General features: G+C 43.7%; 1 protein-coding gene and 1 long non-coding RNA gene across 5 annotated transcripts; one reads left to right on the forward strand and one right to left on the reverse strand.

The window, feature by feature from the left end:
* The first annotated feature begins 2656 nt into the window (after nt 1-2656).
* On the forward strand, nt 2657-7211 carry LOC129653847 (uncharacterized). Its single transcript, XR_008715237.1, has 3 exons — nt 2657-2792; nt 4707-5055; nt 5833-7211. It is a non-coding gene; the product is annotated as an uncharacterized LOC129653847 (long non-coding RNA).
* A 5556-nt stretch (nt 7212-12767) lies between these two features.
* On the reverse strand, nt 12768-25101 carry LOC129652702 (upstream-binding factor 1-like protein 1). Of its 4 annotated transcripts, XM_055581598.1 has the most exons (6): nt 24835-25101; nt 20700-20840; nt 18381-18515; nt 17817-17987; nt 16894-17002; nt 12768-15082 (listed from the first exon to the last, which is right to left on the reverse strand). In XM_055581598.1, the coding sequence occupies exon 6, from the start codon at nt 14949-14951 to the stop codon at nt 13692-13694; it is 1260 nt and encodes a 419-aa protein (XP_055437573.1). In that variant the 5' UTR covers nt 14952-15082; nt 16894-17002; nt 17817-17987; nt 18381-18515; nt 20700-20840; nt 24835-25101; the 3' UTR covers nt 12768-13691. The 4 variants fall into 4 exon arrangements, with proteins under 4 accessions (XP_055437573.1, XP_055437570.1, XP_055437574.1 ...); XM_055581595.1 differs by lacking the exon at nt 17817-17987 and having other exon boundaries at nt 24835-25079; XM_055581599.1 differs by lacking the exons at nt 17817-17987; nt 18381-18515.
* Between the last annotated feature and the right edge of the window lie 518 nt (nt 25102-25619).

Here is a 25619-nt window from a genome sequence, read left to right on the forward strand (position 1 = left end):
CGCATACCCGAGAATGACCAACTTGGAATCTGGCCACTGTGGCAGAGCTCCATATCAGCCCATGAGCTTTCTTCAGAGACTAATTTTCTGATTGATTGATTGATTTTGTTTTGGCTGTGCTAGGTCTTCCTTGCTGCAGAGCTTTCTCTAGCTGTGGTGCACACAGCTGCTCTTCATTGCAGTGCTCGGGCTTCTCCTTGAGGTGGCGTCTCTCGTTCTGGAGCACAGGCTCCAGTCCACAGCCTTAACTTGTTGCTACACATGGGCTCATGGTTGCTGCTTATGGGCTTAGTTGCCCTGTGGCATGAGACATATTCCTGGGCCAGGGATTCAACTGGCATCCCCTGCACTGTAAGATAGATTCTTAAACTCTGGACCACCTCAGAAGTCCCAGGTTTTTTTAAGAAAAGTTTTTACTGAAGTATAGTTAAATCATTGTGTTTTTACTTAAACACACAATTAAAAATAAACACAATTTAAACACACAATTAAAAATAATTTTAGTTAAATTATTGTGTCTCATCTTAACTGTAGGGCAAAGTGACTCAGTTACACACATATATATTTTTTTCATCATGTTTATGTTTAAAATGTCATGAGTAGAATCCATTTTAATGCTTTCTATGTAAAGGTCATGAGAGAAATATGGTGAAACCAATCTTCCCCAAAGTGACTCAGACAGAGAACACCCTTCAGGGAGTCTTCACCTTGGTGGTCAGAGGTGTATAAGAATTTTTCAGGCATCAAATAACTGGGGTGCGTGAGAGGCATGTAAAATTCTTATAGATGGAGAAAAGGTCTCCCTTTGCATGTCACATTCAACTTCAAAGAAATCCTTGTATGATGCGTCTCAAAGTGGGAGTCATCCCTGAACAAGGTAGTATGCTAACACCATAAGAGCTTTGGTATTAAGTGCAGAAAAGATGGTGGTATTTATGAAGAGAAATAGCAGAGTTTTATTTCTGGGCCTAATGGTGTCAACTTGATCAGAATCTGTGTGGATTTAGCTAGGTCTGAGGAAACAGTAATCATCTAAATACAGTAGAAAAGGGGCCAGTGAAATTATGATTTATTTGACTTCTAAGACCCCTGAAAAATGGAGGGGGAAATAGCCATCTGGAAAGTGTCCTCAGTGAGAACAACAACAACAAAAAAACACAACTTAAAGAAAACCTCTGGATGGCAGGGTTATTGGGGACTGAAGCAGGTTCATTTCTTCTCTGATTCCAAGTTCCCAAAGAGCCCACAGTGCCCACCCTCAGTGTGCTGTGCTGATCTCAACTCTCTGGGAAAGAAAAGCCTCTAAGGTGAAGTGTTTCCTCTGAGCCTCTCTCTTTTCCTTGAAATTTATTGCATTTCTTTTTGTGGCCTTGGGTCTTCACTGTTGTTCCTGCTTTTCTCTAGCTGGGGCAAGGGGGCTGCTCTCTAGACATGGTGTGCAGGCTTCTCACGGAGGTGGCTTCTCTTGTTGCAGAGCAAACTCTAGAGTGCTTGACTTTCAGTAGTTTCGGCTCCCAGGATTTAGAGCACAGACTCAACAGTTGTGGCTGCTGCTGCTGCTGCTAAGTCACCTCAGTCGTGTCCGACTGTGTGCGACCCCAGAGACGGCAGCCCACCAAGCTTCCCCATCCCTGGGATTCTCCTGGCAAGAACACTGGAGTGGGTTGCCATTTCCTTCTCCAATGCATGAGAGTGAAAAGTGAAAGTGAAGTCGCTCAGTCATTCCCAACTCTTAGCGACGCCATGGACTGCAGCCTACCAGGCTCCTCTGTCCATGGATTTTCCAGACAAGAGTACTGGAGTGGGGTGCCATTGCCTTCTCCGACAGTTGTGGCAAGCGGGTTTATATGCCTCATGTCATATGGGATCTTCCCAGACCAGGGATCAGACCCATGTCTCCTGCATTGGCAGTCAGATTTTTTATGACTGAACCACAGGGAAGCCCTCTTTTGCTATCTTAATATCACCCAGAGTAGTGTATTTAAATTTCCCTGTCTCTCAAAATATAAAAATGAAAAAGAAACCTTTATTTTCCATCGTTGTGATCATTCATGATGTCCCTTTAGGAATGCTCAGCTCCAAACTGTCCAGAACCACTCTTACTCTCACTGAGGTTTTGACCTGTCTACCTTCAGAGAAGGCTTGGCTTAGGCCTGGAAAACCAATCACATCCCCCAAAGCTCTTCCCTTGCTGCCCAAATAGGCTTAGAATCGCCTGTGTTTCCTACATAACACCTGAGTGAAAATCTCATACAAGAATGAGTGTGTTTTGTTTTCTTTCATGACAACACCACTGCTTTCCTGAGCTGTTTTAACTCAAGGACATTTTGCTAATTTTGACTTGACCAAAATTCCCCCAGCAATGATTCTGTCAACTTTTGTTCTTTCTTGGCCAAGGGCAGGAATCAATAATCCCTTTCATGCTTGATCCACAAGAATATAACTGTCCATATTAGTAGAATACAGTCAATATTTGTGAAGTGAATCAGTGAACAGGTCCTTGATTACCTGACCACTCCATCAGTCTCTGTTTGGTGACGTGTATATGATTCAATCAACTAATCTAGAGAAGTATGATGATCCAATCAGGGTCAGTCCAATGGTCCCTCTGTAATCTAATCAGATATACTGTTCCGGTTGGGTTAGCAGTGGGACAGAGGGATGACAGAACAAAAAGACTTATAAAAGTCTCAAGCACTGGAGAAGAGGTGCAGAATTTCCTGGCTCTGGAGACATCAGAGAGGTTCTCACAGGGTTTGAATTGTGAGCACCCCACCAGGCAGATTAGAGCAGTAAGTTTCCACCCTCATATAAGGACACTCTTCTCTTACTGGTGGTGGTGGTTTAGTCGCCAAGTCGTGTCCGACTCTTTCGATCCCATGGACTGTAGCCTGTCGGGCTCCTCTGTCCATGGGATTCTCCAGACAAGAATGCTAGAGTGGGTTGCCATTTCCTTCTCCAGGGGATCATCCTGACCCAGGAATCGAACCGGGGCCTCCTGCATTGCAGGCAGATGATTTACCAACTGAGCTACGAGGGAAGCCTTCTCTTCTCTTACTAGTGGTTAGCTAATCTTGAAGGGTGCCATGTATCCCTAGTGAAGGGAGAGTTGTTAAAAAAAATCACCTCTTTCCAACGAACACGTTTCAGGTTTAATTTTGCCTCTCAGTGTAGTTTTGCCTGAACTCAAACATTTTAATTAGTGCTTTAACTTCTATCATTTAAAAATATCTTTTAAAGACATTTAACATATGCATTTAAAATATCTTTTTGGAGTTTTGTTTCATGAATTTCACCTACACAGTTCTAACACAAATGGCATTCATGTTAAGGGTAACTGAGGATGGAGGCTGTGTGGGTCCACATGACCTTCCTCTTATTGATTTAAGGTTCTAAATGATGCTCTGACATCATTCCCTCATCAAGACTGGAGTGAGTTTTCAGAATTCCTGCTACCACTTCCAGGTGGGACTTGGATTAATCCAAGCACTGTATGGAACTGAATGGGCTAGTGGTTGCCATTCCTCTGGATTGGAACTTGTGAGAGGCTTGTTCTGAATCCAATAGGGAAGGAGCTATAGCATTGTGCCCATTGAGGCCTGAATGGCATGTGGCCTAACTGAGGCACTTCCACCCCTGCCGGAGCAGAGCCTTAGTCCTGAGTAGGTTTCTCTGAAGGGTTGGGATATTGTCTTAGGTCTGCTCCTGCTTGGCCTGACATGGATGATATGCTCACTGGCATTTACCACAGGATTCCTCCTGAAGCAGAGTCAGGATGAGTGTCCAGAACCCCCGTAGGCTCCTGGACCTGGAGAGAATGCACCTGCTCAAGGAAGATGCCTTGGTCTATTCTTATCTGGAGTTTCTGCCCAGGGAGCTCTTCCCACCCCTCTTCATGGACACAATCCATGGGGGACACATCAAGACCTTGGGATCATGGTGCAAGCCTGTCCCTTTGTCTGCCTCCCTCTGGGGGGCTCATTGCCCTGCCTTATGTGGGTCCCTTATGAGCAGGGCTGGAAGCACTTGATGTCCTGCTGGCCCAGAAGGTTCACTCCAGGGGAACAAGATCCAGGTAGCTTGATAGGGTCCTGGGCATCCCGGAAGAGACTTCTGGGGTGGGCCAATTGGGCGACCCATGGACAGACCCGAGGACTCTGAGGCTGGCAATGGAGAGGCTTAGAGGCCTTGGCTCTCTGTGAGAAATGCCTTCCTGATATGTAAGGGTGCCTAAGATGCAAGGGAGGTTGAGAGAACATGCCCCATCCCCTTCCCATGAGGCTTAATCCTACTAGAAGTGGAGACCTGGAGAGGAAAGCGGGAGAAAAGGAGCTGGAGAACAGAGAGGCACAGAGGGGAGCCGGCGAGGAAGCAGGTGACGAGAGAGACGTGAGGGAAATACAGAGGGCAGTCTGTGGTCTATTTCTGAGTCTGTGGCTGCAGTCTGTGTGGATGGTAATGCATCCCTGTCAATCTCCTGGTCCTCATAGGAGGTGCAAACTGCAGGTGCTAGATTCATGGACTACTGGCCAGAATTTCTGGAGCGTGTGGGCTGGAGCCAGCAGTCAAGGGTGCTCACACTCAGGAATGGCACCAGTGGTGGAACAGAGCTCAAGGACACACCAGGCCTTGGCTCCCTTAAAAGTATACACAGACCTTTGTCTGAAGAAAAGGACCCTGGATAACTTCCTCTCCTACCTCCCCAGGTGGGTGGCACAGAGAAAAGCCTGAACACACCTGTGCTGTAAGAAGCAGATGATCTCTGCAATGCCCCTGGACAGTATCACGAAGGTCCTGAATATGGTGCAGCTGGACTGTATCAGGAGGTGCAAGTCACCTGGATCTGGCATCTGTCCATCCTGGCCACGTTTGCTCCTCTCCTGGGTCAGATGAACAACGTGCAGAGGCCCCATGTCTCCCCCATTCACGGTCTGCCCGTGAGGAGCAGCAGCAGGAAGTTGTTCGATTTCCCCTCAGTTTCTAAGCTGCACCGTCTCCAGTCTGTCTATCTTGACTCTCCCTCCTTGTCTGAACCTGCCTGGACCAGATGCTCAGGTGAGGGTGGACCGCTGCCTGGGAAACAATGAACACAGCACTGGCATGTCAAGCACACGGGGTCCTTTGTGTTTCTGTCCTGAGCTGTGGAATCACTTCACCTCGGAAATCAAGGGGGAGGAGCAGACAACACACTAGAAATATCTGGATGGGGCATTTGGATCCAATGAGGGAAGGCATGGGTTATTCCTTAGGAAGGGAAAGCTATGTCAGATGACTAAGAAAATAGGTAAGTGAAGAGGGCATTAAAGAACGGACACCACCTCAGACCCGAGTAATCTGAAACAAAAGGTCTGAGGAATTCCCTGGTGGTCCAGTGGTTAGGACTCTTCTCTTTTGGGGCTGAAAGTCCAGGTTTGACCCCTGGTGGGGGAAGTAAATTTCACAACCTGTGCAGTGTGGCCAGTAAAGAAATATGAAAGCAGAAAGTTCAGGAGAGAGACAGAGAGAAAAGCTCTGTGCTTACCAGATCCTGAAGACGATGAACTTGTCTCAAATCACCGGTCCCTAAAAGATTGCCTTTTGCTCCCGATAAGTTAGTTAATTTTTAAGAAATGCATAATTCTGAGAGGGTTGTAGTGGAGCAGGAGCCAGAGATCATACAAAGCTGCAGGGGGTTTGAAGGTGATGCAGAGAGGTAGTGCCGGGCCAAAATGACATGGGTCACCTTCAGGAGGTGGTTAGTAGGACCTTGTCCTTGGGCAAATCACTTATCTCACAACTTTAGCTCAGCTGCCACCCTGATTTCTCAGACCTAATTGCTTGCTTTCTCCCCAGATGCCTGAGGACCCCCTTGGCCCACCCAGCAGTAACTAACTGGCAGCTTACAGAGTCAGACTTGCCCCATCTGTCCCAGAGCCCAAACTTGCATCAGCTCAGGGGCCTGGATCTGAGTGGGGTCACCACGATGGACTTTAGTCCTGAGATTCTCCATGTTCTTTTGGAACAAGTTGTTCTTTGGAACAAGCCACACTCTAGGAACTGAACCTAGATCGGTATTAGATCACAGAGTCCCAACGTGACTCCAACCTGTCTGCCCTTCAAGCTTGGGACCTGTGTCTGCATGGTATCTCCTTTCTGGCCATCCTGGAGAAGCTTCTGAGTCACACCACTGGGCTGAGCACCTTAAGTGATGAGTTTGGTCCTTCCCCTCAGGAGAGCTGTAGCCTCATGGAGCCCTCCACCTCGGCTGACTCGTCCAACTTCAAGATAAACTCATTGAGATTATTTGGGATTTAGGATATCCAAGCTCCATCTGGCTTAGATCCAGCCTGTATCCTCACTAGGGCATTAAGGCATTCTATCCCGAGGAGCCTTTTCTGTACCACTGTTACCCTCCTCCTAGCTGGATGCATCTGTCAAAGTTTACTTCTGGTCACCTGCAAACTAAAATCTTGGCAATAGATGCATCAGGAATGGAAAAGCAATCCATGGTTTCAGACATCAGCTCAATGTGAATGGGAAAAGGAAAGATGATCCTGAAGAGGTGCTGGATTGCAAGGGGAAATGTAGACTCTGGGAGGTGTTGGAACTTTTGGGGATATGTATTTATACAATCATATATAAACCTCAATGTTTGGAGCTGCATGTGGGTTTGAGACCCACATGTTGGAATTTTCCCTGGGTAGATGTTTGTAAAGCAAGTGTCAGAAATAAAGAAACTCTTGTTGAAAACCAACTGCTGCCTTCCATGATCTATTCCTCTCCTTTTCAGCTTATTCCTCAGCAATCTCCAGTTACTGATTAAAAAAAGAGCACTGAGTTGTCTATGATCCAAAACCTTACCATTTCTGCACGTTCTTTCTTCTGTTAAGAGCATCTCTTAACCCTTTGCTTATTTCTTTGGCTTTCCTATTCCTCACCATCTCCCGGAGCTTGTCAATTTCATGTCCATTCCATTGATGATACCATCCAGCCATCTCATCCTCTCATGCCTTCTTTTCCTACTGCCCTCAATATTTCCCAGCACCAGGGACTTTTCCAATGAGTCGGCCGTTTGCATAAGATGACCAAAATCCTGGAGCTTCAGTGTCAGCATCAGTCCTTCCAATGAGAATTCAGGGTTGATTCCTTTTCAGAGTGACTGGCTTGATCTCCTTGCAGTCCAAGGGATTTTCAGGAGTCTTCTCCAGCATCACAGTTTGAAGGCATCAGTTCTTTGGTGCTGCCTTCTTTACCATCCAGCTCTCAAACACACAGGTGACCACTGACAAGACCGTAGCTTTGACTATGCAGGCCTTTGTCAGCAGAGTAATGCCTCTGCTCCTCAACAAAATGTTTAAGGTTAGTCATAGAGCTTTCCTGACAAAAAGTAGTTGTCTTTTGATATCATGGCTTCAGTCACCGTCTGCAGTGATTTTAGAGTCCAAGAAGAGGAAATCTGTCACTACCTCAGCCTTTTCCTCTTCTATTTGCCAGGAGATATTCTATTATTCAAGGAGGACCACTACACATGCTTGACAAGAGACTGGGCACCTCTGCAGTGTGGATGACACTTCTAGGATGGAGGGTCTTGATGTGTGTAGTGAAGCCCTTTCCTAGCACAGAAAGGTCAGGGACTGGGACTATGGTCCCACCAGGAGAACCCTGAGGACAGCTCGCGTCCAGGGTCATGGGTACCCTAACGTAGAGCTCTTCACTCCAATGACTCCTTGGCCATTGAGTATGTTCCCCTTGCTGTGTGTGCAGTAAGCCACTGAACAGCCACTGCAGTAAGCTAGGAGGTAGCGGATGTCTGAGACAGAATAGAGAACTAGTGGGAATAGTGGGATTTCTGAGCATAGACAATCCTGTGTGTTTGCTTTCATCACTACTTGGAGATTCCTGAGGTGAAAACAGACAAACACGATAATGTATTATGAAGGGCACCGGATACAAATACAATGCAGGTTTCTTTATTTGTGACCATTTATTTCCAATCCCCACCCAAGGGTAATGCCACATGAGCATACAAGATTTCCTTCCGGAAATTAATTCATGTTTGTCATGCAATAAACCCATGTCTCTGAAGGTCCCATCGCCAACCAGAGTCTGCATTTCCCCTTGCAGTCCTGCACCCCTGCAGTATCATCTTTCCTTTCCATTCGAGTTGAACTGATGTCTGAAACCATGGATTGGTTTTCCATTCCTGATGCATGGACTCACTCAGGATGGACTCATGTTGGGACTCTGTGATCCAACACCACTCTAAGTTATGTTCCTCGAGGGTGGCTGCAACTTGTTCCAAAAGAACGTGGAGGATCTCAGGGCTAAAGTCCATAATGGTGACCCCACTCAGATCCAGGCCTTTGAGCTGACACATGTTTGGGCTCTGGGACAGATGGGGCAAGTCTGACTCTGTAAGCTGCCAGTTAGTTACTGCCAGGTGGGCCAAGGGGGTCCTCAGGCATCTGGGGAGAAAGCAAGCAATTAGGACTGAGAAATCAGGGTGGCAGCTGAGCTAAAGTTGTGAGATAAGTGATTTGCCCAAAGACAAGGTCCTACTAACCACCTCCTGAAGGTCACCCGTCTCATTTTGGCCCGGCACTACCTCTCTGCATCACCTTCAAACCCCCTGCAGCTTTGTATGATCTCTGGCTCCTGCTCCACTACAACCCTCTCAGAATTATGCATTTCTTAAATATTAACTAACTTATTGGGAGCAAAAGGCAATCTTTTAGGGACCAGTGATTTGAGACAAGTTCATCGTGTTTAGGAATCTGGTAAGCACAGAACTTTTCTCTCTGTCTCTTTCCCGAACTTTCTGTTTTCATTTTTATTTACTGGCCACACCGCACAGATTGTGAAGTTTACTTCCCCCACCAGGGATCAAACCTGGACTTTCAGCCCCAAAAGAGAAGAGTCCTAAGTACTGGACCACCAGGGAATTCCTCAGACCTTTTGTTTCAGATTACTCGGGTCTGAGGTGGTGTCTGTTCTTTAATGCCCTCTTCACTTACCTATTTTCTTAGTCATCTGACATAGCTTTCCCTTCCTAAGGAAGGACCCATGTCTGCCCTCACTGGATCCAAACGCCCCATCCAGAGATTTCTAGTGTGTTGTCTGCTCCTCCCCCTGATTTCTGAGGTGAAGTGATTCCACAGCTCAGGATAGAAACACAAAGGACCCCGTGTGCTTGACATGCCAGTGTTCTGTTCACTGTTTCCCAGGCAGCGGTCCACCCTCACCTGAGCATCTGGTCCAGGCAGGTTCAGACAAGGAGGGAGAGTCAAGATAGACAGACTGGAGACGGTGCCGCTTAGAAATTGAGTGGGGAATCGAACAACTTCCTGTTGCTGCTCCTCATGGGCAGACCGTGAAGGCCGGAGAGACGGGGTTTCTGCACGTTGCTCGTCTGACCCAGGAGAGGAGCAAACATGGCCAGGATGGACAGATGCCAGATCCAGGTCACTTGCATCTCCTGGATACAGTCCAGCTGCACCATATTCAGGACCTTCGTGATACTGTCCAGGGCCACTGTAGAGATCATGAGCTTCTTACAACACAGGGGTGTGCAGGCTTTTCTCTAGTGAAAGCGGTGGTTTTTCCAGTAGTCATGTATGGATGTGAGAGTTGGGTCATAAAGAAGGCTGAGCACTGAAGAACCGATGCTTTCAAACTGTGGTATTGTGAAGACTCCTGAGAGTCCCTTGAACTGCAAGCAGATCAAACCAATCAATCTTAAAGGAAGTCAACTGTGAATATTCATTGCAAGCACTGATGCTGAAGCTGAAACTCCAGTACTTTGGCCACCTGATTGGAAAAGCTGACTCATCGTAAAAGACCCTGATCTCTGTGAAGGAAAGTTGCACAGCTCAAAATAGCCTGGAATTAAAACTCCCCTCCACGTCCTCTCCACCATTCTATGCAAAACAAAGAACTCTCTCACCCAAAGAAAAAAATGGACACTATGCCCAGCTCCCAGCCGGTCCAGCCTCTGGCCGATCTCCAAAATTCCTTGCCCCAGCCTTTTAAGAGATAACTACTCTGAACAACCTTGGCAAACAGGCCCCCTTAAGACAGTAGCTTTCCACATACATGCCTATATATACTTATTCTTTTCTTATGTTAGTGAAGCAGCTCACTAATCTGACTGCTGCCCCTTCTCACCTCATTAAAGGTGATTTGTTCCTGTAAAGTGCAGGTCTCGTTCTTTTTCTGAACCTCGCTTTCCTTAACTCCGTACATTACACCCTGTACACCCATGGCTGATTCATGTCCCTGTATGACAAACACCACTACATTATTGTAAAGTAATTAGCCTCCAATAAAAATAAATTAATTCATTTAAGAATTATAATAACTAATCATAAACACCATTAAATATATATACCATTATGAAGGGAAAAAAAAAAAAAAACAAAACCTGATCCTGGGAAAGATTGAGGGCAGGAGGAGAAGGGGACCAAAAAGGATGAGATGGTTGGATGGCATCACCGACACAATGGACATGAATTTGAGCAAACTGAGGGAGATGGTGAAGGACAGGGAAGCCTGGCATGCTGCATTCCATGGGGTCACAAAGAGATGCACACGACAGAGCAACTGAATAACAGCTCAGTTCCAAACAGGACTTCAATAAGCCCAGACTCTTGCCTCTTTTCATAGAGAAACGCATGAAAAGGAACTTCCCTGGGGTTCCTATGGTTAAGAATTCACTGGTCAGAGACAGAGATACAGGTTGGATCCCTGTCTAGGAAGACTCCACAGACTGTGGAGCAACTAAGCCCAAGCACCACAACTACTGAGCACCCGACTAGAGCCCGGGGGCCATGACCACCGATGCCCACACCCCGGTCCCACGCTCTGCGATGAGACGCCGCCAAAAGGAGAAGTCAACACATTTCAACTCGAGAGTAGCCCCTGCTCGCCACAACCAGAAAAGGCTGCATTCAGCAAAAGAGACCCAGCATAGCCAAAATAAGCAAACAAATAAATAAGATTCTAAAAATAAATAAATAACGATTATTTAAAAGCATGAAAATCATTAATTTGAGATGTATCATGATCATACACATGTAATCTTTTGATCCACAGTAATCTTTTGATGCTTTCTGAATGGTTTTCAGCCCCTGACCATTTGTGTTCTGGCTCCCCTTATAACTTGTGAACAGTTCCTCTGAGCCACATAAGAAGACACCTTTCTGGCTACGATCTTCTGTAAAATACTGAATAAAGCATATTTTCCATGTTTTAGTTTGTTCATTTTCTTGTCATTTGACCTGCTCTTCCAATACCTTTTCCCAGCCCACAGTGTCTTGTCCCCACTCACCTGAGTTCCAGGGATTAGATGGAAACTGTCGACTAAAACAGGAGTCACCACCTGAATGTAGAGTCGCTTTATTTCATGGGAGTTTTTAAGAGCCAAGCTCGGGCTTCCTCGGTGGTTCGAGGGTAAAGAATCTTCCTGGAATGCAGGAGATCTGGGTTTGATCCCTGGGATGGGAAGATCTCCTGGAGGAGGAAATGGCAGCCTGAGAATCCTGAGAGGTGAGTCCCTGACCCCGCTTGCCTCCTGCTGCCCCGCACATGTCCTTCTACAGTGAAGGGGTCAGAAGTGCAGGCTGGGCAGGTTCTGGGAAGGAAGGTCTAATGACGTGGAGCAGCCAGGTCTCACAGCCAAAGCGGCAGAAGTATGTCTGGGGTTGAGCTGCTAGACTCCTGGCTTCAATTTCATTTCTAGGATAAAAGGGAGAAGCTGTCTGGCAGGCACTGGGCAGTGCTTCCTGCTTTCCTCCCTGAGTCTTTTCAACCAAAAGATATGTTTAGATTTTCCAAGAGGAGAGAAATCCACTTAACATTTTGTGGACGTGAATGAACTGTGAGCAAGTCATTTTGGAAGCACTAAACCTTAATTTTTTTTTGATAGATATTTTCCTTTATTATTATTATTTTTTTAAATTTTATTTTATTTTTAAACTTTACATAATTGTATTAGTTTTGCCAAATATCATAATGAATCCGCCACAGGTATACATGTATAGGTGAAGTAACAGATAAATAGATATTTTAGTATTTTAACAAATGTTGTCTTCTTCTATTAGAAAATTCAGAATTTTAGCCTATATTCATCTTGTATGTGTATTTTCCTGCCTGTTTCTTTAAACAGTTTTTATTTTGTATTGCAGTATAGACAGTTATAATTCTGTGGTAGGTCTTCCCTGCTGGTCCAATGGTTAAGAATCTGCCTTCCCATGCAGGGGACATGGGTTTGATTCCTGGTCCCAGAAGATCTCACAGGCCCTGGAGCACCAAAGCCCATGTGTCACAACTACTGGGCCACTGCTCTAGGGCCCTGCTCCAAACCCAGGGAAACCACCCCAGGGAGAAGCTGGAGCACTGAGTTGCCCCAGCTCCCCCTAACTGGAAATGTGTCCTGCACTGCAAGAAGACCAAGATCTATGAAAAATAAGTAAATTAATCTGTGAAAAGAGAGAGAGAAGTTTTAATATTGTGGTAATTTCAGGTAAAGAGCAAAGGGGCTTGGCCATGAATATACCTGTGCCCATCCTTCCCCACACTTCCCTCCCATCCTGGCTGCCACACAAAATTGAGCAGAGTTCCATGTGCTCTACAGTAGTTCCCCAACTGTATATTCATGAGGAATAAAATACCCCACTAAGACATCATGGATGAAGAGGAAGTCTCCAAATTCAACACTTTTCATATACAAGAACAATACTTGTATGATACTAATTGTCCATGAGGATCAAAAATGAAAATAGCCAGGAAAGTTTAGGAAAAAAAATTTAATGAGATGGCATTAGATTTAAACACGCTTTCAAATACATCAATAAGTCAAAATAATAAAAATGTGTCATAGTGGTAAATGAATTCCCGAACAGTTTAGTATCTGTGAATTAAAATACTGACACTCAAACCATACAAGTCATAACATAATACAATTTGAGTGTATGGTAAACACATGATTCACTTGTAACCTAGAGCAGGAGGAAGGGGCTGGGGCAGAAACCTGTAGAAATTCATACATGGCCTGAAAACTCAGGGCACTGGGTCAAAAGAGGCTGGTTTTAAGGAAAACCTAATTCAGGTGGAGGGGTTACACATTTTTAATTTCGAGATTTTGATCAGTGAGAAAATCTCATGGACAGTTCACGGGATGCACACACACATGGAAATGCTGCTGCCCACGTGCCGGCCCCACTTCCAAGGTAAGGAAGGGCCAGCTCCTCGCCTCAGAGAAAAGGGCCAGAGAAATCAGGGCCTGACAGCTTTCTTTAAGGCAAGTCTCCCACTTCCAGTCAATCAGATCTTCCCTCCCCAGCTCACTGCCTGAGTCCTGAGGGACAAGGTCACAGAGAAGGGGCTCACACACCCCTGGAGCCCCTCACACGTCTGACAGGCAGAGGGTGAGGAGAGCAAGCCTTTCCAGTTCAGGGAGCTCAGTCTAGTCCAGGGAGCCCCACAGCCCAGTCAGCTCAGGGTTTATTCCACGAGGCGTCATTGCATTGACTTTCTCTCGGGGTGAACATGGGGTGGATGGAAAGGCTAGAAATTACAGCTCAAGATGCCTTCTTTCCAAAAGGTCCCACTTTGTATGAAGAGGGAGGGAAAGAAGGAAGGCAATGAAAAAGCACGGAGAGACGAGCCCATGGACTTTTGCTGAAAGTTCTGTCTCTTCAGGTTGTGAACTAAACTCAGTTGGAATCCGAGTCAGAGGAGTCCCCTGAGGACGATGAGCTGGAGCCGCGGTCCTCCGGCTCAGAATCTCCGTCTTCATCCTCACTGCTGGGGGCTGAGGAGCGGCTGCCTTCCTCCTCTTCCTCGTTTTCCTCTGATCTCCCTGAGGCAGGAGAATGTTCTCCAGTCGTGTCTGATGATGCTAACTCTGCAGCCTGAAGCCCCGGGTCCTCTCTAAGCCTTCCTTGCAGATTCCCTGATGATGGGGACTGCAGATCCATCCTTCTAATCTTGGGGTTCGGGCCCCCCGTCACGCTCATGTTCCTACGCTTAGCACAGGTCGCCTCTCTGTAAGCAGCATATTCTTCAGGAGACAGAGTCCTGAGCCAGAGATCAAGGTCCACCTTGTATTGCGTCTGCAGTCCCTCCGCCTGCTTCTTATAAAGCTCCTTCTGGTCCTGGGGGACCCGCTGCCAGCGTCTACTGATCTCCACCATGCGCTCCCTCGGGGGCACCACTTTCAGCTCCCTGCTCGACCAGAGATCCTGGTGGAACTTGTGATAGCCATTCATCGGGGGCTTCTTGGGCTCTCCATGGAATTTCCACTGCATGGGTAAACTCTTTTCTGGGGGAGACTTCACTTTTTCAACATTCTCCTGAAACTTCTCCGGCCCTTTCATTTCACTTATTTGGGGGACATCAGATTTCTCAGGGTTTGGGACTAGATCAGGGTGCTGTGCTCTGAACAGAGCTATTTTCTCCCTAATATCCTTTTTCTCTTTCTCAAGATCCTGACTGTGTCTCACCCTCAGCTGCTCAGGCACCTTCCTGTGTTCCTCAGACGGAACCCTGGTCAGCTCCTGGTTGCTTATCTTGGGGTGCTTTTGGATGTACTGGGGTCGCATCACTTGGGAAATGTGCCGGTAAGCTGTCAGGGACTTCTGGAACAAATAAGCATGTTTCTTGTGTTTCCTGGTGTTTTCTTGTGTTTTCTGTGTTTTCTTGTGTTTTTTGGAAGGATTGCTAACATTTTCCTTAGCTGCCAGGACTAATTCTTTCAGCGTGCGAAACTTTCTCACCTTATGGGAAACCTCTAACCATTTGAGTTTGCACATTTCCCCAGAAAAATCTTTAAAAGCTACTTTTTCCCAGTCCATCACTGACTGGGTTGATTTGAGCGTGTGCCCATCACTGGATGGAATGTTTTTCTCCATACTTTCCAGTAACCGCACAATGTCTTCCTTGGACCAGTCATCTTGCCGTTTAGGCATCGCCATTTCTAGGTCTTTGGGACACTTATGTGATCCCAGCAGTTCAGACACCTCAGCAGAATCTTCAGCTGCTTCACTCTCAAGATTCAGCAGGTGAGTTATTTCTGAAGTCCTGCAGTGTGTGCGATCCTCTGTTTCTGTGGAGAAAGAAAAGGAAAGTTACTCTCCTATGTGACACAAGAGAGAAGCACAGACCGCTTGGGATATGTCCCTTCTGTCATTTCATTTACCCTCAAGAATGTAAATGAAAACCAGCCCAACCTCTGAGTTGAGAGTCCTGTTGAGCATTATGAAGCTTCTTTTCACAATTAAAAATCCTCAGGCCTGAACCCAACTTGCCTTCCAGTTTCATCACAGTGGGTTTTACATAAAAATGAACAAGAGCCTGGGGACTCACTCAAGGGACAAAGGATGAGAGAAAAGGAAGGGAAGTTAAAAATAAAAATGCCCGACAAGCAAGAGGGCTTTAAAATAGCAATGAGATACCACAGCACATGGACGAGAATGGTCAAAATCCCAAAGAAGGACCAAGTACTGAGAGGGTGGAATATCAGGAAATTTGATTCATTTCCTAAGGCGATGAAAAACAGTACAAGCCTTCTGAAAGAGAATAAGGCAACTTGTTACTAAACTAAATATCCTCCTACCAAGTAAGTCAGGACTCATGCTCCTTTGTATTTGCCCAAATAGTTTGAAAACCTATATCCATAAAAAAGAAAAAAAGACCTGCAATGGGATGTTTATAGCCATTTTGGTCATAATCACAAAACTTGAAAACAACCATAATGAATGGATAAAGCAACTCTGGTACATTAAGACCACGAAATAGTACTCAGTTCTAAAAAGAAATGAGCAATCAAGCCAGTAAGAGACATGGGGTATTCTTTTATTCATATCTCTAAGTGAATGAATCTAAGCTGAAAAACATGTATATTTCATGAGTCCAACTATAAGGCATTCCAGGAAAAAGGAATATATGGAAAAAAAGAGCAATATATGAGGACAGTGAAATAAACCTTGCTTCCCAGCAGTTAGGAGGATGGGACTGATGAATAGGTGATCACAAATGACTTTCATCAGTCTAACACTTCTGGATATTATAAAGCTGGATACTTGTCACTGTGTATCAGTGAAAACTAACAGAATGCACAACACCAAGAGTGAGCACTAATGTGAAACCATAGACTTTGGGTGAAAATGAAGTGTCAGTGGAGGTTCCTAAATCATAATAAACACACCACTCTGAGACATAATGTGGTAACAGGGGGAAAAGGCCTGTTTATTCTGGGAGTGCAGGATGTAGACAGGAATTCTGTACTTTCTGCTCAATATTACTGTGAATGCAATCTTCTCTAGAACACTAACACTCCTTAGGATTCTGGGCATAGCTCCCTCCTAAGAAAAGTCCAGATGGCCATAGACTGAATGTGCAGTTGAGATGATACTTGATATAATTAATCTAAGAAAGCTGTAATAGATATAATTCATCTAAGAAACATGTCATAGAAGTGCAAAGGGAAGATGAAGAGAGAAGAAGGGTAAACATGTGTATATAAGGATTGAAAAAGAGTTTAAGTGGTCAATATTTCATTTCTGGGGAGGTCAATAGACATTATAATAAGGCATATTAAGTACAACTGTAAACAAGAAGACCCTTTCCTGTGACTCAGCTGGTAAAGGATCCGCCTGCAATGCGGAAGACCTGGGTTTGATCCCTGGGTTGTGAAGATCCCCTGGAGAAGGGAAAGGCTACCAACTCCAGTATTCTGGCCTAAAGAATTCCATCCACTGGATAGCCCATGTGGTCCCAAAGAGTCGGACATGACTGAGAGACTTTCACTTCACTACTTCACAATAAGCCAGGGACACTCTGTTTTAGCTGAGATATAAAGATGACAAAACATGTCTCATCAGAAGCTCATAGAAGTGAACAAATAGGAACACTGACCTGTGGAGGAGGCACAGGTACTTCAGGCGCTGGCAGGGGAAGCCCTTCTCTGCACGTGTCTCCTGCACTCACACAAGAAGAGTCTTCTTACCGCCTCTGACAGAGCAACCTGAGAAAAAATGACACATCACACACAGTGTATCACACGCAGTAATCTAGACTAAACAAAGGTAATTACATTCAGTGTTCTATTTTATTCTGTTAAAACTCAGTCCCTTCTATCTCTAATAAAAATGACTCTTAAGCATAACGTTAATCTTTGTTTAACTACAACTTTCAGTTCTGAGAACTCTAACAATTGAATTTTCTCTTCTCTTTGAGAAGAGTGAACAATGTCACTGTTCAATTTAAGTGACCTTAATGTAAGGGGAATCCATTTCTTTGATTAGCACATCAACATACTCCCAATCATATCAGATTTGCTCTACTATCAGAAAAGTTTTCCTGTTTGGAAACATACAAATTCCAGGTCACTATAAGATCAGTTCAGGGACTTCCTTGGAGGTTCAGGGGCTAAGACTCTGCGCTCCCAGTGGACGGGACCAGCATTTGGTCCTTGGTCAGGGAATTAGAGCCCACATTCCACAGCAAAGTGTTAACCTGCCAAGACACAGAGTTCCTGTGTGGGGACTAAGAGTTTGCATGTCCCATCTAAATGTCCCTCAAGGTACAAGAAAGATTGGTGCAGCCAAATTAATCAAATCCATCAATCAATTAACACACAGTTCCTTCTAATATTGTAGTTGTTTAATCCCTGAGGCCTGTGTGACTCGTCTGCAGCCCTTGGACTGTAGCCCCACCAGGCTCCTGTCATGGGATTTTCCAGGCAAGAGTACTGGAGTGGGTTGACGTTTCCTTCTCCAGGGGCCCTTGAGACCCACAGACTGAACCTGTGTCTCCTGCATTAGCAGGAAGTTTCTTACCTGTGAGCCACCAGGGAAGCCAGCCTTCTAATATATTGTGCTTCAAAATAAATGACTGAAGTTAACAAAAGCTTTCACTTCTATATCAGAGTGAGTGCAGAATTTCTTCTTCTTTCAGGTATTTGGTGTGTTAACAATGTTGTTTTGAGAGCCATCATCAGGTCTGGATTGCTATTGGACAATTTAAAGGCAGAAATCCTTACACATATTCTCCTTACAAATATATTACTCTTCATGTTCTACAGCGCAGTTTCTCATTCAAATTTTAGGTATCATGCTAAATGGAAAAACTGTCTAGGACTTCCCATCAAGAAATTCATATTTTCCTTTTATATCATGGAATCCTAAGTTCATAGAATTACTCATGTTCACTCACACATTCCAATGATTTGAAGGTAAGTCTATAGTTTCAGAGTGAATTCTAAGTAATAACATAATTCTTATGAACTAGATTTTTCATTTGCTTAAGAAATTCTTTAGCCTGCGACTGCTAAATTAAAATTATTCTTTTTAATTTTTGAGGGAAAGACATATTAATCCATCTACTCAGAACCATTTACTCACCAGAAAGTTGTAGATTTGGTCTCCTCAATGCTGGTATGAAAATCAGTCCCATCCAGTCAGGACTTCTGTGTTCTCTGGATGAGTCAGCAGCTGTAACTTTCAGAGCTGTCCACGGTCCAGCCACTCAGAACAACTCTGAACAGAAGAAACAGTGCATCTGAGATCCCACTATCAGGACCCTTGAGGCCCCTTCCTGATTAGATTACCACAGTCCCCTTGGATAAACCCAATCAGCACTGTTGCTGCTGCTGCTGCTAAGTCAGTCAGTCATGTCCGACTCTGTGTGACCCCATAGAGGGCAGCCCACCAGGCTCCCCCATCCCTGGGATTCTCCAGGCAAGAACACTGGAGTGGGTTGCCGTTTCCTTCTTCAGTGCATGACAGTGAAAAGTGAAAGGGAAGTTGCTCAGTCATGTTCGACTCCTAGCGACCCCATGGACTGCAGCCTACCAGGCTCCTCTGTCCGTGGGATTTGGCAGGCAAGAGTACTCTCGTGGGTTGCCATTGCCTTCTCCGCCAATCAACACTAACCTCACTAAATCTCTCTCTAATCTCTATATGTTAATAGAATCCACAACTGAAGTCCCAGTCCTCATCACTGATTTTATATTGAATACGCATTCCTCTCTGATTTTAAGGATCCTGCATTCTCCTTAAATTCCCTCCATATTTGATTTTAGTTTACTAAGACATTTGAATATGTATCCTTCCATGTTTTGATAATTTCTGCCCTTTATTCACAAGCTCTAGGATTTAACAACGTATCAAATTTACAGTGGTCATTAAAACCCCTTCAGTTCCAATCCAAATTTATCTACTCTATATATTTTATCTATAGAATAGATAAAAATATGAATAATTATTGTAGATTAGTTTGGGAATTTGAGAAAAAGAGGCTCCAAATTCTGGCATCCAAGATTGATCTAATTCTGATTTTAGAGTGATTAAACAGGAACATAGCTTTTTAAAAAATACAGTTGCTTTGTTGATAACAATTTGATTCAACCCAACATGGTCAAAAGTATATCTAGCTTGAAATGACTACTTATTAGACCAATAACAGATTTCATAACAGTCTTGAAATTGATTTCTTCTATTTCCTAAATTATGTATAAATATACTTTGAAACTAGTACTTGTGAAACATGTAAGATTAAGATATAATTTGGAAAACCTAAATCAGTGAGATATTTTGATACATAGCTTCAAAAAATGGTAAATAACTGGCATCATTGTGGGTATATACTTTTACTTATGGATATGCACAGGCAAAGCTGAAATCATATATCAAAATATACACTGGATTGCTAAGCTTTTTGGAGGATTCATGGTAGTTAGTAGATGGGATTTGCTAAAAATAAATGTTTCATCTCTATACATTTAATTCATAGTTTTCAATGAACTGCTCTTAAAAAAGCACAGTGATTTTTATTACATGCATGACATTCATATAAACAGTTTGCAGAGGTCAGTAGTTCTAATTAGTTTTAATATAATATTTTATTATCATAAAAATTAAGGGAATCAATAAATGGTGCATAGTTTATAACACAAAATTAAGATTAAATATTAGCAGATTCACTATTAGAGAAAATAAAAAACTTCTAAAACGTTCAGGTTCCAAACAGGGAAAGGAGTACATGAAAGCTGTATTTTGCACCCTGATTATTTACCTTCTACGCAGAATGCATCATGAGGATCGCTGTGCTAGAAGAAGCACAAGCTGGACCCAAGATTGCCGGGAGAAATATCAATAACCTCAGATACCCAGATGACACCACCCTTATGGCAGAAAGCAAAGAACTAAAGAGCCTCTTGATGAAAGTGAAAGAGGAGAGTAAAAAAGTTGGCTTAAACTCAACATTCAAAAAACAAAGATCATGGCATCTGGTCCCATCACTTCATGCCAAATAGATGGGGAAACAGTGACAGACTTTATTTTTCTAGGCTCCGAAATCACTGCCGATGGTGACTGCAGCCATGAAATTAAAAGATGCTTACTCCTTGGAAGAAAAGTAATGACTAACCTAGACAGCATATTAAAAAGTAGAGACACTACTTTGCCAACAAAGGTCCATCTAGTCAGAGTTCATAGAATCACTCATGTTCGTAGAATCACTCATGTTCATTCACAAATTCCAATGATTTGAAGGTAAGTCTATAGTTTCAGAGTGAATTCTAAGTAATAACATAATTCTTATGAACTAGATTTTTCATTTGCTTAAGAAATTCTTAAGCCTGCAACTGCTAAATTAAAATTATTCTTTTTAATTTTGAGGGAAAGACATATGAATCCATCTACTCAGAACCATTTACTCACCAGAAAGTTGTAGATTTGGTCTCCTCAATGCTGGTATGAAAATCAGTCCCATCCAGTCAGGAGTTCTGTGTTCTCTGGATGGGTCAACAGCTGTAACTTTCAGAGCTGTCCACGGTCCAGCCAACTCAGAACATCTCTGAACTGAAGAAACAGTGCATCTGAAATCGACTATCAGGACCCTTAAGGCCCCTTCCTGATTAGATTACCACAGTTCTCTTGGATAAACCCAATCAGCACTAACTTCACTAAATCTCTCTAATCTCTATATATTAATAGAATCCACAACTGAAGTCCCAGTCCTCATCACTGATTTTATATTGAACACCCATTCCTCTCTGATTTTAAGGATCTTGTGTTCTCCTTAAATTCAATTTTTCTAGTAGTCATGTATGGATGTGAGAGTTGGACAGTGAAGAAAGCTGAGTGCCAAAGAATTGACACTTTTGAACTGTGGTGTAGGAGAAGACTCTTGAGAGTTCTTTTGATTGGAAGGAGATCCAACCAGCAGATGGACTTTACGATGTTCTGTATATATGCATTCAAATCCTTAAAAAGTATATTTGTCTTTGACCCAGTAATTCTAACCTTGATAAAACTTCAAAGGAATTCGTTGGACAAAACCTCACAAATCTGAAACTTTGCTTTAACTATTTCTTTCTCTACTGCATGTAATCTATGTACAAAGCAAGGAAAAAATATTGAGGTTTTTACTTTCCCCAGAAAAATCTGAGACCTCTTGAATTTAGGACAACATTCTTTCCTTCTGTTCATGAAGTAGTGAGTTAATGCACCCACTGTGCTAGTTACTCAGTCGTGTCCGACCCTCTGTGACCACATGGACTGTAGCCACCAGGCTCCTCGGTCTATGGGATTCTCCAGGCAAGAATACTGGAGTGGGTTGCCATCCCTTTCTCCAAAATGTGCCCCTTACCCTCTCCCAAATTATGTCCAAGTCCCAACAGCCAGTATCTCTGTAACTTTATTTTTAGAATAGAGTCTGTGCAGACATAATAGAGGCGAAGGTACCATGATGAGACCATCCAGGGTAGAGAGTGGACCCTAAATCTGCTGACCGGTGTCTTGATGAGAGAAAGCAGAGGGATGTTTTAGATGTACCAGAAAAGGTCTTGTAAGGAAGCAGAGATTCAAGTTCAAGGTCATAATTTGAGGATTGCCAGGAGCCACCTGGCACTGGGAGAGATAAAGACAAATTATTTTAGAGACTTTGAAAGGAGTATGGCTCTGCCAACACCTTGATTTCCAGCCTCCAGATCTGTCGGAGAATACACTGGTTTTAAGCAACCCCTTGTGGGGTCGGGTGTTGCGGAAGCCCTAAAAAACCGATATATATATAAAAAAAAAAAGTGACTTCCAGGGACAGTGGCGGGAGAAGGCAATTGAAACCCAGTCTAGTACTGTTGCCTGGAAAATCCCATGGATGGAGGAGCCTGGTAAGCGGCTATCCATGGGGTTGCTAAGAGTCAGACACGACTGAGTGACTTCCCTTTCACTTTTCAATGGAAACCCACTCCAATGTTCTTGCCTGGAGAACCCCAGGGACAGGGGAGCTTGGTGGGCTGTCATCTATGGGGTCCCAAAGAGTTGGACATGACTGAGTGACTTAACAGTAGCAGGGACAATGGCTAGGCCTTCATTTTCTCAACTTTGAGGTCCTTCACCACTTCTTCAGTTCAGTTCAGTCACTCAATAGTTTCTGACTTCTTGTGATCCCATGGACTGCAGGATGCCAGGCTTCTCTGTCCTTCACTAGCTTTTGGAGCTCACTCAAATTCATGTCCATTGAGTCTGGGATGCCATCCAACCATCTCATCCTCTGTCATTCCCTTTTCATCCTGTCTTCAATCTTTCCTGGAGTCAGAGTCTTAACTAATGAGTGACTTCTTCACATCAGTTGCCCAAAGTATTGAAGCTTCAGTTACAGCACAAGTCCTTCCATCGAATATTCAGGATTGATTTCCGTTAGGATTGACTGATTTCATCTCCTCTCAGTGCAAGGGACTCTCAAGAGTCTTCTCCAACACCACAGTTCAAAAGCATCAATTCTTTGGCACTCAGCTTTGTTTATGGCCCAACTCTCACATCCTTACTTGACTAGTGGGAAAACCATAGCTTTGACTAGATGGACCTTTGTTGGCAAAGTAATGTCTCTGCTTTTTAATATGCTGTCCAGGTTGGTCATAACTTTTCTTCCAAGGAGCAAGCGTCTTTTAATTTCATGGCTGCGGTCACCATCTGCAGTAATTTTGGAGCCCAAGAAAATAAAATTGGTCACTGTTTCCATTCTTTCCTTATATCTATGCCATGAAGTGATGTGGCCAGATGCCATGATCTTCATTTTCTGAATGTTGAGTTGTAAGCCAGCTTTTTCACTCTCCTCTTTCACTTTCATCAAGTCTCTTTAGTCCTTCTTTACTTTCTGCCATAAGGGTGGTGTCCTCTGCATATCTGAGGTTAGTATATTTCTCCAGGCAATCTTGATTCTGGCTTGTGTTTCATCCAGCCTGGCATTTCACTGATGTACTCTGCCTATAAGTTAAACAAGCAGGGTGACAATATAAGGCCTTGACATACTCCTTTCCCAATTTTGAACCAGCCTTCCATGTCCTTTTCTAATTGTTGCCTCTTGAACTGCATGCAGGTATCTCAGGAGACAGGTCAGGTGTTCTGGTATTCCCATTTCCTTAAGAATTTTCCACCATTTGCCGTGATCCACCCAGTCAAAGGCTTTAGTGCAGTCAATGAAGCAGAAGTAGATATTTTTCTGGAATTATCTTGCCTTTTCTATGATCCAATGGATGTGGCAATTTGATCTTTTGTTTCTCTGCCTTTTACAAATTCAGCTTGAACCTCCGGATGTTCTCGGTTCATGAAGCCTGGCTTGGAGAATTTTGAGCATTACTTTGCTAGCCTGTGAGGTGAGTGCAATTTGTGTGGTAGTTTGAACATTTTTGGCATTGCCTTTCTTTGGAATTGGAATGAAAAATCTTTTCCAGTCCTGTGGCCACTGCTGAGTTTTCTAAATTTGCTGGCATATTGAGACCAGCACTTTAGCAGCAGCATCTTTTAGGATTTGAAATAGCTCAGCTGGAATTCCATCACCTCCACTAGCTTTATTTGCAGTGATGCTTTCTAAGGCCCACTGACTATGCACTCCAGGATGTCTGGCTCTAGGTGAGTGATCACACCATCATGGCTATTAGAGTCACTAAGATCTTTTTTTGTATAGTTCTTCTGTGTATTCTTGCCAACTCCTCTTAATATCTTCTGCTTCTGTCAGGCCCATACCATTTCTGTGCTTTATTGTGCCCATCTTTGCATGAAATGTTCCCTTGATAGCTCTAATTTCCTGAAGATTTCTATTTTTTACCATTATGATTTTCCTCTATTTTTTTGCATTGATCACCTAGAAAGCCTTTCGTATCTCTCCTTGCTATACTTTGGAGCTCTGCATTCAGATGGATATATATTTGCTTTTTTTCTTTGCCTTTTGCTTCTCTTCTTTTCTCAGCTGTTTGTAAGAAGTGACCATATTCCTGTAGAACTATGGATGGAAGTTCATAACATTGTACAGGAGGCGGTGGTCAAAACCATCCCCAAGAAAACTATTTTTAGGCATTGGGTTAACTCCTATAATATGGATTAACCATTTTAGTATTCTCAGCAATATTCACTAATTTTTACCCCCAGTTTATAAAGAGGATACTTGACATACTGTGGGTAAAATGTTACTTTTCTAAAAATCACATATGGAACAAATGTTTGATGCAGGGCTTCAAAATAGATATTACTGGAAGACAAAAATAAATTAGCTTTTCTATCCATGATTACCATTAAAGTTTCATTTTTAATTGAAGAAGTGAAGTGAAGTCTCTCAGTCGTGTCTGACTCTTTGTGACCCCATGGACAGTAGCCTACCAGGCTCTGCCGTCCATGAGATTTTCCAGGCAAGAATATTGGAGTGGGCTGCCATTTCCTTCTCCAGGGGATCTTCCCAATCCAGGGATCGAACCTGGGTCTCCTGCATTGCAGACAGACGCTTTACCATCTGAGCCACCAGGCAAGCCGTTTTTAACTGAACATAGCAAAAATTCATCATACCTGGATCAGAACTCACCTCAGTACTGTTACAGAGGTCTTCTCTCTTGTTCAGTAAGTAACTCCGTTAAATTCAGTTCAGAGTTTAGGTGCTCACTTACTGGTGGCAAACACCTTCAAGTCTCCACAGTCCAATCAATTCCAAAGGCAACAGCTCTGGGCTCTGGAGAAGAATGAGCTTGGATCTTCGCTGGATGCCTTATATATCCTCTGAAGACCGGGTCCACTTCCTCAAAGTGATAGGGTTATCAACCCTGTGCAAAGGTACAGTAGCACGAGCTAAGATTTGTCAAGAATTGTAAACACATCTAGATGCCAAGGATTGAAGTCAAACCTTCCGAAATTTACTTAATCCAATGACCATAATCCAATCTCAGGTAAAGAATCACAGGTTGAGTTCACACTTCCAATCCATGAAGTTTGGTTAATAAATGAACTCTTTGATTATAAATTTCATATCTCCATTTACAGAAGTTTATTATAGTCCTAATTGAAGCGACCCACTAGTTTTGGTTACCTTTCTGAATTTGCCTGAATTACTCCCTGGATATTCCTTCAGGAAGAGGAGTTCTTCACATTCCGTCTTTCAACCCGAACAGTCAAGCTCCCTAATAATACCACTTACTACTCTTGCCTTCTGCTGTTTGATGGATGTGTTCAACCCCTTCAGAACTAAAGCCTCTTAAATGTTATTCTTTTCATTCAGTTTTCTGTGAAATTCTTCCCTCCGAGGCTCATTTTGGTTACACACTATTGTTTTGCTCTGGCTATAACTGCACACAGAATATCGGATGGTGGTTATTC

Source organism: Bubalus kerabau, chromosome 5, assembly GCF_029407905.1.
Source record: "Bubalus kerabau isolate K-KA32 ecotype Philippines breed swamp buffalo chromosome 5, PCC_UOA_SB_1v2, whole genome shotgun sequence".
NCBI lineage: Eukaryota > Metazoa > Chordata > Mammalia > Artiodactyla > Bovidae > Bubalus > Bubalus kerabau.